At 41.9% G+C, this 12178-nt stretch overlaps 1 protein-coding gene across 1 annotated transcript in view; it reads right to left on the bottom strand.

Annotated features, from left to right (window-relative positions):
* Positions 1–12178, bottom strand: part of fndc1 (fibronectin type III domain containing 1) — a 221630-nt gene that overhangs the window by 11527 nt on the left and 197925 nt on the right. The window contains exons 19-20 of the mRNA XM_080182267.1: positions 6186–6265; positions 1348–1377 (exon numbers count right to left, since the gene is read on the bottom strand). Coding sequence (XP_080038393.1) covers positions 1348–1377; positions 6186–6265 — 110 coding nt within the window. The remainder of the gene's footprint in view (positions 1–1347; positions 1378–6185; positions 6266–12178) is intronic.

The raw sequence follows: 12178 nt of genomic DNA, 5'->3' as shown, positions 1-12178 counted from the left end.
AGAGGGGCAATTTTTTCACAGAGGGTGGGGAGTGCCTGGAACAAGCTGCTAGAGATAGTAATAGAGGCTGGTACGATTTTATCTTTTGTCCTGAGATGCGTTGATTATAGGAATTAGTGGGTAAATATGTAGGGATGTGGGGATAGGGCCCGGATAGGATTGTGGTTGGTGCAGACTCGATGGGCCCAATGGCCTCTTTCTGCACTGTAGGGTTTCTATGATTCAATGCCATCACTGATTCATAGGATCCCTACAGCGCAAAAGGAGGCCATTTAGCCCATCAAGCCTGTACCGATAATCTCACCCCAGGTCCTATCCCCATACTCCATGTATTTATCCTACTAACTTCCCTGACACTAAGGGGCAACTTGGCATGATCAAACCAACCTAACCCGCACATCTCTGGACTGAGAGGGGAAATCGGATTACCCAGAGGAAACCTATGCAAACCCTGGGAGAATGTGCAAACTCCACACAGAGAGTGACCCGAGGCCGGAATTGAACCCAGGTCACTGGCAGCAGTATTAACCATTGTCCCACCATCAACATCACCATTGACAGAAAGCTAACCAGACCCGACATATGAATGCTATGGTTAGAAGAGCAGGTCGGATGCTAGGTATTTTGTGGTGAATGTCTCAACTAACTTCCCAAAACTTGTCCACCATTTACAACGTACAAGTCTCCACTTGTCTAGATGAGTGCAGCTCTAACAACACTCGAAGCTTGACACCATCCAGACAAAGCTCAATTGGCACCCTATCTAAAACATATTCTCTCTCCAACTTGGTGCACCATGACTGCAGTGTATAACCATCTAGAAAATTCACTACTGCAGCATGCCCATGGTTTCTTTGAAGCAAAATCTGTGTCCTCAACCACCTTAAAGGACAAAGTTAGGAATATCTTCCCCAGACAGATTGCAGCAGTTCAAGAAAACATGTCATCACTATTTTCTTAAGTGTAATTTATGGGCAGCATTGTGGCACAGTGGTTAGCATTGCTGCTTCACAACACCAGGGACCTCGAATGACTGTCTGGAGTTTGCATGTTCTTCCCATGTCTGCATTAATTTCCTCCGGGTGCTCCGGATTCCTCCCACAGTCACAAAGATGTGCAGGTTGGGTGGATTGGCCATGTTAAATTGCCCCTTAATGTCAGGGGGACCAGCAGGGTAAGTATGTGTGGTTATGGGGATAGGCCCTGGGTATGATTGTTATTGGTGCAGGCGAAATGGCCTTGTGATGTCCACATGCAGTCAATTAATATATTAAAAAAAAGGCCTATAAACACAGACTTACAAAACAGTTAATTTTGTGATTGAAGTGAGATTTCGGGTGAACTTACCAGGTGGCCTGACAATAATCTGTGGATCATCTGTAAAAACAGAAAAAAAGTGTTCAAATATTGGTGGTATTTTGATTACATTAATGAAACAGTTGTTCAACATATTAACAAGTAACTCATCCTCTACATGAAAAACACAGGGCAAGATTTTCCAGCCGTTCATGCCAGTGGATTCTCTGGTCCTGTTGCAGTGAACGGAAATATGGCTAAGTGGCAAATTCTCCATCTTTGCTGGCAGCAGTGGCGGGGTGTGAACAGCCAGACAAATCTGGCCGTAGAATTGTAAGAACATAAGAAATCAGGCAATATGGCTTTGCCATTCAATAAGATCGTATCTGAACCTCTTTAAATTCCACTCTCCCATCCAATCTCCATTTCCACTGATTACCATGGTGTCTGTGAATCTATTGCTATCAGTCGTGGACTATATGCACCGAGTCAGCATTCACCGCCCTCTAGAGAATGCCAAAGATTGACAATCATCAAAGTGAATCAATTTCTTCACACTGAGTTTTTCAAGGAAATGACAAAGATGATAGATGAGGGAAAGGCAGTGGATGTTGTATACATGGACTTCAGTAAAGTCTTTGACAGGGTACCTCATGGTAGACTGATACACAAGGTGAAGTTAAGGGATCAAAGGAGAGGTAGCAAAATGGGTACAGAACTGACTGGGCCAAAGAAGGCAGAGGGTTGCAGTAGAGTACTTTTCTGAATGGAAGGCTGAAACTAGCAGTGTTCCACAGGGACCTTTTGTTGTTCATAGTATATACAAAATGATTCGGAGGGAAATTTAGCTGGTCTGATTAGTAAGTCCACAGATGACAAAAATTGTTGGAGTTGCGGGTAGCAAAAAAGATTGTCAGAGGATACAGCAAGATATAGACCGGTTCGAGATTTGGGTGGAGAAATGGCAGATGGAGTTCAACTGGGACAAGTGTGAGATAATGTATTTTGGAAGGTCCAGTGTACGTAGGAATTATACAGTAAATGGTTGAACCCTTAGGAGTATTGACAGGCAGAGAGGTCTGGGCGTACATGTTCAACGATCATTGAAAGTGGTAGTACAGATGGATAAGGTAGTCATGCTTGCCTTCATCAGTCAGGGCATTGAGTATAAGAATTGGCGGGTCATGCTGCAGCTATACAGAACCTTAGTTAGGCCTCATTCAGAATATTGTGTACAATTCTGATCGCCACACTACCAGAAGAATGTGGATGTTTCAGAAAGGGTGCAACTGTACAGGGTACTGATGAGGCCGCAACTGGAGTACTGTGTGCGGTTTTGGTCGCAGCATTTGCAGAAGGATATATTGGCCTTGGAGGGAGTGCAGAGAAGGTTCACTAGGCTGATACTGGAGATGCGGGGGTTAGCCTATGAGGAAAGATTGAATAGACTGGGTCTGTACTCGTTGGAGTTTAGAAGGCTGAGGGGGGATCTTATAGAGACATATAAGATAATGAAGGGGATAGATAGGGTAGAGGTAGAGAGAATCTTCCCGCTTAGAAAGGATAGCAGAACTACAGGGCACAGCCTCAAAATAAGCGGGGGGAGGGGGGGGGGGTGCAGTTTAGATTGGAGTTGAGGAGGAACTTCTTCACTCAAAGGGTGGTGAGTCTCTGGAATTCTCTGCCCACTGAAGTGGCAGAGGCTACCTCGCTGAATATATTTAAGTCATGGGTAGATAGGTTTCTGGTAGACAAGGGAATTAAGGGTTATGGGGAAAAAGCGGGAAAGTGGAACTGATCCACTTCAGATCACTCATGATCTTGTTGAATGGCGGGGCAGGCTCGAAGGGCTAGATGACCTACTCCTGCTCCTCCTACTTATGTTCTCATGTACAGAAGAGGTTTACCAGGATGTTGCCTGGTCTGGAGGGTATTAGCTATGAAGAGAAGTTGGATAAACTCGGTTTGTTCTCACTGGAATGATGGAAGTTGAGGGGGTGACCTGTTAGAGGTCGACAAGATTATGAGTGGCATGGACAGAGTGGATAGTCAGATGCTCTTTCCTAGGGTAGAAAAGTCAAGTACTAGGGCTGGGGTCACAATTATTTTCAACATATATTAATGATTTGGATGAGGGAAGTGATTGTACTATTGTCAAGTTTATGGATGACACAAAAATAGATAGGAAGGCAAGTGACGAGGATGACATGGTCTGTGGAAGGATATGGACGGTTTAAGTGAGAGGGCAAAACTTAGAGATAGAACATAATGTAGGAAAATGTGAAGTTATGAAGTTTAATTCTTTCCATTGAAGTGAATAATTTCACATTTCCATACATCTGCCAGCTTCTTGGTTAATCATTGAACTGGTCTCTGTCCCTTTGAAGCCTCATTGTACCATCCCCATCGCTTGCTTTCTCACCTAGCTTTATCAGAGTTATAGAGTTTTACAGCACAGAAAGTTAGCAAACCTGGATGTATTATTTCATCTTCTTAACTGTAATCTTAGCAGAGTAGATATTATTGTGATAACTGTTTCATTGGGAGGAAGGTGGATAAGTAGAGGATGTGGATTAGCTAATTGGTAAGAGGACCAGAGGATAGAAGAACAGATTTATTTTATGCCATGGGGTATCATGCATTGCCTGAAAGAGCAAATCCCAAGGTAACTTTCAAAAAGGAACAGGATATACTACGTGGTTGCAAAGGAAAACATGTTGCAATGGGGGAAAAGCAGGGGAATGGAACTAATTACATAATTTGTTCAAAAGGTCAACATGACAGAATTACCAAGTGACCTCACAATGGATCAAGTGTACTACGAGAGTTAGTAAAGTTATTATTTAAGTAAAGGAAAACATTAGAACAAAAAACAAAGAAAATTACAGCACAGGAGCAGGCCCTCTGACCCTCCAAGCCTGCACCAACCATGCTGCCCGACTTAACTAAAACTCCCTTCCCTTCTGGGGACTATATCCCTTTATTCCCATCCTATTCATGTACTTGTCAAGACGCCCCTTAAAAGTCACTACCGTAACTGCTTCCAGTACCTCACCCAGCAACGAGTTCCAGGCACCCACTACTCTCTGTGTAAAAAATCTGCCTCATGCATCTCCTTTAAACCTTGTCCCTCACATCTTAAACCTATGCCCTCTAGTAATTGACTCTTCCATCCTGGGAAAAAGCTTCCGGCTTTCCACTCTGTCCATGCTTCTCGTAATCTTGTAGACTTCTATCAGGTCGCCCCTCAATCTCCATTGTTCCAGTGAGAACAAACCAAGTTTCTCCAACCTCTCCTCATAGCTAATGCCCTCCATGCCAGGCAACATCCTAGTAAATCTTTTCTGTACCCTCTCCAAAGCCTCCACACCCTTCTGGTGGTGTGTGGCAACCAGAATTGAATACTATATTCCAACTGTAGCCTAACCAAGGTTCTGTAAAGCTGCAGCATGACTTGCCAATTTTTAAATTCAATACCGTGGCCAATGAAGGCAAGCATACCATATGCCCTCTTGACTACCTTCTCCACCTGCATTGCCACTTTCAGTGACCCGTGTACCTGTACACCCAGATTCCTTGAGACTTGGAATTTGTGAACATTCACTGCATAATGGAAAATTGCATGTATTTTGAGTGCTCCAGATCTAACTTTCCAAATGTGTTCTTGTATTATGAATCATAAATAGGGTGGATGTTGTGCAGAATTTCCTCTGCTGCAGTGTCAGGGGGCAAGGCCTCACACTGGGTGGCCAGGCTGGGAAGTTCAGCGAAATACAAAACTTTTAGAAAAGAATGCTGCCTAATTTTGAAGAGGTTAATTGAGGGAATTTAGCAGCCTGTCTTCATGCATGGGAGAGTGAGTCAGAGAATTAGCATCACAGCATTCATCTCTGACTAGTGCATAGTGTAATTAATCCTGATATTACTGTGATTGATAAAACATGTTCTGCATTGTGAATTACTCCATATAAAGCTCAACATTCATTTTGCATTTTTAGTTTTATTTCTGGGATATGGGTAATGCTGCATGTGTTGAAATCTTCAATGACAGAAGATTGCAGCCTCCTTCTTGATAGATTACATATAACCACTAGAGCATTAAGGTCTCAAATTTGCTGTTGCTGCCAGAGATAAGCATCAATGTCAAAATTCTGGCATGGAATCAGTTCTACAAAGCAAGGATGGGCCTGTGGAAGTATCACTGCCAAGTAGAGAAAGCCCATCACTTTTGGGGGAGGATTGCTTCACTTCAGCTCCTGCTGGAGCACTGTAAATAGACAGTTCAAGTTCAATGTTGGATGACAGTGAATGAGTCCTACTGGTACCTAAAAGGTAGCTGCAGAAGATAGAAGGAGAAGGCGATAGAAATTAAGATATCTTGCTGTAACAATGGCTTTACTGTGTCCCTAGTGCTTATCTTGCTGCGAGTTAAAGTACTGAATCAGTACTGAAGGGAATTCAGCTACAGTATTGTGCTCCTATCCATCTTTTAAATATGGGTGAAGTGGGAAGAGGGTAGCTGGCTGACATCGACAAGGAAGGGGGTGAGTTGTAGCAGTAAAAAGTATAGAGCCCAGTTTTAGGGTTAAGGGTATAATGGTAAACCTCCCCATCTCAACTTCCTTGCTGCTCTTCTCCAGGAAGAAATTTCAGGGAAAGAATCAACTGTATAGTATGGAACTGGAGTTACACTAGGCGAGGCTGAATCTGATGGCAGAGTCAAATCACTGAAACCAGTTGTGTTTCACAGTCATGCTTTCCTGGTGCCAATCTATAGGCTACCATAGGTATTGAATCTCACTACTTACATCATAACATTTGAAAATCTGATCCAAACTCTCAATCGCTGGGTGGTGAATCCAGTACCATAATCATTGAAAATGTCATACCTGATTCTGTTATAAAAGTCAAGGCTTCACTGATAGGGCCATAGCCATATGGGTTCTTTGCTTGAATTTTGAAATAATATCTGAAAGATAGCAAGTATTAGCAATTAATTATTTAACTCAAGTTTGGCTTACAAGATACCAATCCAATATTCTAGTTAAAACTGATAACATGTTCCATTCTATTTTGATAAATCAGAGTAGACAAAATTTAAATCAGTATTCAGTCAGGAGCATGCAGAGATTTACACGTCAGTCGCAAGCAAACTTCCTCAATTCGAGTAAGTACTCAGAAAATATGGAATTTTCCAGCTGTTCACACCCTGCTGCCGCTGCAAGCGAGGATGGAGAATTTGGTGCTCAGCCAAATCTCCATTCACTGCAGTGGGATCAGAGAATCTTGCTGGCATGAATGACCGGAATTTCATTCTGATTAATTAAGATGCAAAAACCTCTCAGCAAAGAATGCAATGTGCATCTTTCATCCCTGTCCCAACTTAAACAGCTGTTAGCTATACTTCTGAGGTAAACATAGAAGATAGGAGCAGGAGGAAGCCATTTGGTCCTTCGAACCTGCTCGGCCATTCATTACAATCATGGCTGATCGTCCAACTCAATAGCCTAATTTTGTTTTCTCTCCATAACCTTTGATTCCATTTGCCCAAGCGCTATATCTAGCCACCTCTTGAATACATTCAATGTTTTGGCATCAACTACTTCCTGTGGCTCATCATTCTTTGGGTTAAGAAATGTCTCCTCACCTCCTTCCTAAGTGGTCTATCCCAAATCCTCAGACTGTGACCCCTGGTTCTGAACTCCCACACCCGGAACACCTTCCCTGAATCTACCCTGTCTGGTCCTGTGAGAATTTTATAAGTCTCTACGAGTTCCCCCTCATTTGTCTGAACTCCAGCAAAAACAATCCTAACTTAGTCAATCACTTCTCATACATCAGTCTCACCATCACTAGAATCAGCCTGGTAAACCTTTGCTGCACTCCCTCAAGAGCAAGAAAATCCTTCCTCAGGAAAGGAGACCATAACTGCACACAATACTCTAGGTGTGGCCTCACCAAGACCCTGTATAATTGCAACAACACATCCCTACTCCTGTACTCGAAACTTCTCACAATGAAGGACAACATACCATTTGCCTTCTTTACCGCCTGCTGCACCTGCATGCTTACCTTCAATGATTGGTGCACAGGGACACTCAGGTCCCACTGCATTCCCCTCTCCCAAGTTCAATTAGTAACCTGTCTTCTTGTTTTTGTTCACATTTATCCAAGTTATACTGCAGCTGCCATTGATTTACCCACTCACCCAACCTGTCCAGATCATTCTGAAGGATCTGTGCATCCTCGTCACAGTTCACCCTCCCACCCAACTTGGTACCATCTGCAAACTTTGAGATATTACATTTTGTCCCCTCATCCAAATCATATATTGTCAATATATGGGGTCTCGGATCAATCCCTGTGGCATCCCACTAGTTACTGCCTGCCAATTTGAAAAGGACCCATTAATTCCTACTCTTTGTTTCCTCTCTGCCAACCAGTTTTCTATCATCTCAATACACTTCCCCCAATCCCATGTGCTTTAATCTTGCACGATAATCTCTTATTCAGGACTTTGTCAAACTCTCAACCTTGTGTTTAAACCATGCTATGGTTATACTCCTTCCCTATCTGTAAAACCTCTTTCAGCCCACAACCCTCTCCATTCTTAAATTTAAAGTTTACTTATTAATCACAAGTAGTCTTACATTAACACTGTAATGAAGTTACTGTGAAAACCTCCTAGTCACCATACTCCAGCACCTGCTCGGGTACACAGAGGAAGAATTTAGCGTGGCCAATGCAGCTAACCAGCACATCTTTCAGACTGTGGAAGGAAACTGAAGCACCCAGAAGAAACCCACACAGACACAAGGAAAATGTGCAAACTCCATGCAGATAGTTACCCAAGCTGGGAATGAACCCAGATCCCTGGAGCTGTGAGGCAGCAGTGCTAACCACTGTGCCTTGTATTTTCCTCTTGCTTCGCACCTTACTGGTTGCAATATTTCAGCCTAGCCCTATACTCTGAAATTCCCTCTGTAAACTATTTGTTGCTTCACCTCATTCTCCTACTATGAGACCCTCCTTAAATTTTCCCTTTTTAATTAAGCTTTTTGTTGCTCCCTGAAATTAATTTTTCCAACATCTCAAAACTTACTTTTAAGTTAAAGGTGTTAAAAACATATTAATGTTGTAATAATTGACATAATTAAAACATCCAATGAATGTTTTTTTTTCCCTTCCTGATGACACCATCTGGAGCACTGCTCCATAAATGTAGATAGCGGCCGTTTTTGCCAAACTTTCAATACTCAGTGCTACAGAGCATCAGAGTTGAACACAATCCACTTTTTGCCAGCCATTCACTTTCCATCATGCTTGGCAGGGTAGTAATCAAATACAAACACTATTTCCTTTAGCCTTAGCTCCTCACCCTGGCTGACGAAAGCTAATTTGGCACATTCTGGATATAGAATTTGGGGCCTGCAAATCTAGTTTATGGCACAGTAGATGGTGGGTAAAGCCACTAAGATTTGGTGAGGGTGGGGAGGAGGGAGAACTTCCTCCATTTTCCATCAGTTTCAGAAGAAAATGCATAGTATTTTAATTAATTTAAAACATTCGTACGGATGGCTGCAAGTTACATTCCCTGGATTCTCCTGACATAGATGATCCCTCCAAGTAAATCATTTAAACAAATGCAATTGCATCCATGCTCTTTAAATTAAATGTTAAATCAGCTATTTTTCATCATCCTGATGGCAATATTTGAAATCTTTGTCGATGGTACATAAGTAAAATGTTTGTTTGGTAATTGCTAGGTTTATTTATAACATTAAAAAGGAAGAATACAGATTAATCGTTCCGTGGAAATGAGGTTCTAATAGAATAAAATTAAATCCTAGAAGAAAAAATGAGATTCTTTGTGAAGAAGATAGAGTTTTGAATGATATTGTGACTGACATTAATAACATATATGCTGACTGGACTGCTGAGCCAATTTGTAAGGCATTTGTCATTTAATGTTCATAGGAACATGGAACATTACTGCACAGTACAGGCCCTTCAGCCCTCAATGTCGTGCCAAGCTATGTCCAATCCCCAGATCAAGCTATCCCCTCCCTGTAATTCTGGAGTGCTCCATGTGCCTATCCAATAACTGCTTGAAAGTTCCTACAGTGTCCGACTCCACTATCACAGCAGGCAGTCTATTCCACACCCCAACCACTCTCTGAGTAAAGAATCTACCTCGGACAGCCCTCCTATATCTCCCACCATGAACCTTATAATTATGCCCCCTAGTAACAGCTACATCCACCCAAGGAAATAGTCTCTGCACGTCCACTCTATCAATCCCTCTCATCATCTTATAAACCTCTATTAAGTCACCTCTCATCCTCCTCTGCTCCAAAGAAAAAAGACCCAGCTTCCTCAACCTTTCCTCATAAGACCTACCCTCCAAATCAGGCAGCATCCTGGTAAATCTCCTCTGCACTCTCTCCAATGCTTCCACATCCTTCTTATAATGAGGTGACCAGAACTGAACACAATATTCCAAATGTGGTCTCACCAACATCCAGTATAGTTGCAGCATAACTCCAGGCTCTTAAACGCAAACCCCCTGTTAATAAACCCTAACACATTATAACTTTCTTCGTGGCTCTATCTACTTGAGAGGCAACCTTCAGAGGTCTGTGGATATGAACCCCAAGATCTCTCTGTTCCTCCACATTCCTTAGAACCCTGCCGTTGACCCTGTAATCTGCATTCAAGTTTGTCCTACCTAAATGGATCACCTCACACTTATCAGGGTTAAACGCCATCTGCCACTTTTCAGCCCAGCTCTGCATCCTATCAATGTCTCTTTGCAGCCTGCAAAAGCCCTCCACCTGATCCACTACTCCACCAATCTTGGTGTCTTCAGCAAATTTACTAATCCACCCTTCAGCCCCTTCCTCCAAGTCATTGATAAAAATCGCAAGTTCAATTTATAGGTTATGACAAACCTCAATTTGTATATTGATTCATGTTTAAATTATGTTGATTCTGGGTTTTTCCGTTCAGGAGGTTATCTAAATTAGTAATTATTATTTGCTTTGCTTGACTTCTTTATATAATTTTTTTTAGACTGTGGATTCTTGTAGCTTTTTTTAGTAAATAGCTAGGATTTCTGACTTTCTTTTAAAATCACTGGTCTTGTCCAAGAGCAAAGCAATAATAAATGTCTAAGTTACTTAGAAGCACACAGAGGTACCATTGGCTGGAAAATGGCCATTCTCACTTGTGGGATCTTCCGGCCTTGCTAATGGTAAACCTCCACTGCAAGCTTCCCAGCGGCAGGAGGTACATACAGTAGGAGGCCCCATGAATAACAACAGGACCAGAAGATCCTGCCACTGGCCAATAGTGGGCTACCACCGCCCTGCAAAACACAACATGAGGAGGGAGCTCAGAAAATCCCATCCATTATACTGATCACATCAATAAATCAACTCCAAGAGCTTTGATGTGCAATGTGAGTCACAAGCATCTTATTTCTGTTTTGGTGTCATTCAAACCACTAATGGTTCCATCAAATTCCTTTGTAACAGAAGAGCAATTTCCACATTTTGTTCTAGTCTCTAAACTTGCATTAATTAAAATTCTGAAGCAAGCAATCTGTTCAAGAAGTAATCTGGATCACCCAAGATTGTTGCTAAATGACACGGGCATGAAAACAAATCTTGTATTTTATGAGAGATGTTTGCAAATCCAGTTGGTCTTGATTTAATTATAAGGCCATATGTAATCAAGCTGTTAAAAATAAAAAGCGTCAAGAAATAACTCATGATGAGATGGTTAAATGGAAAATTATATCATACCAGTTTGGGTTCCTTCCAATGGTATGAATCAGTTGACTTTGTTGCAATTTTAGTCAATGTGTGTGTTACATTTCACATTTTAAACTCAAAGATTTGCATTTGATGACATGGCAAAAATTGACGTTAAGAGAAGTAAATTCAATCAGAATTTTGTTCACTCCCATAAAGTTTCCGATAGCGTATCTGCATTAACATTAGTTGTGCTGCCAAAAAGGATATACTCTCCGGTCATAGTCTGTTGGTTAGAAACTGTTGTCAGGACTTATTACATCAGGTTATGTTCAGTGTCAAGGCTACTAGTCAGAAGTCAGCAGCTCTGAGAAGGGCTCTCTTACTACATATTGGAAAATATGGATCTAATGCAAGCATTCATTTGTACTTTAAGGAAGTGAAGTTCATACAATCAAATAATTGTGACCTGTATCATAGAATCATAGAACACTACAGTACAGAAAGAGGCCCTTTGGCCCATCGAGTCTGCACCGACCACAATCCCACCCAGGCCTTATCCCCATATCCCTACATATTTATCCACTAATCCCTCTAACCTATGCATCCCAGGACACTAAGGGGCAATTTTAGCATGGCCAATCAACCTAACCCGCACAATTTTGGACTGTGGGAGGAAACCCATGCAGACACAAGGAGAATGTGCAAACTCCACACAGACAGTAACCCGAGCTGGAAATCAAACCCAGGTCCCTGGACCTGTGCAGCAGCAGTGCTAACCACTGTACTACCGTACTGTCCGTATCAAGTGAATTAACTATTCTCCATCTAAGAAAAAAGAGGTTGACATGAATTCGCCCAATTTCCTGAAAATCAGCGAGGGCACTTTTTGAGAACAAAGGTACAAAATTGTGCTCCTTTGAGGATGAGATTGCAATTCCTTTGATTCTAATTATAAGCAAAACTCTTTGCTTTGCAAACCAAGGTTCTGTTTCCATAACATGCAAGAATAGGATCTGGAAAACAAAACTCCATTTATGAATGCATTACACCTACTGTGATATTGTTTGGCTTCACTTCTAGTGTTAAAAATATACTGTTGATGATACTAGAAATGTTGAAATTCT

The sequence above is a fragment of the Carcharhinus amblyrhynchos genome, unplaced genomic scaffold (genome assembly GCF_965287045.1).
Source record: "Carcharhinus amblyrhynchos unplaced genomic scaffold, sCarAmb.v2.hapA scaffold_50, whole genome shotgun sequence".
In the NCBI taxonomy this organism is placed as follows: domain Eukaryota; kingdom Metazoa; phylum Chordata; class Chondrichthyes; order Carcharhiniformes; family Carcharhinidae; genus Carcharhinus; species Carcharhinus amblyrhynchos.
Note: the sequence above shows the minus strand (reverse complement) of the source record. Positions and strands in the feature narration are given on the sequence as shown.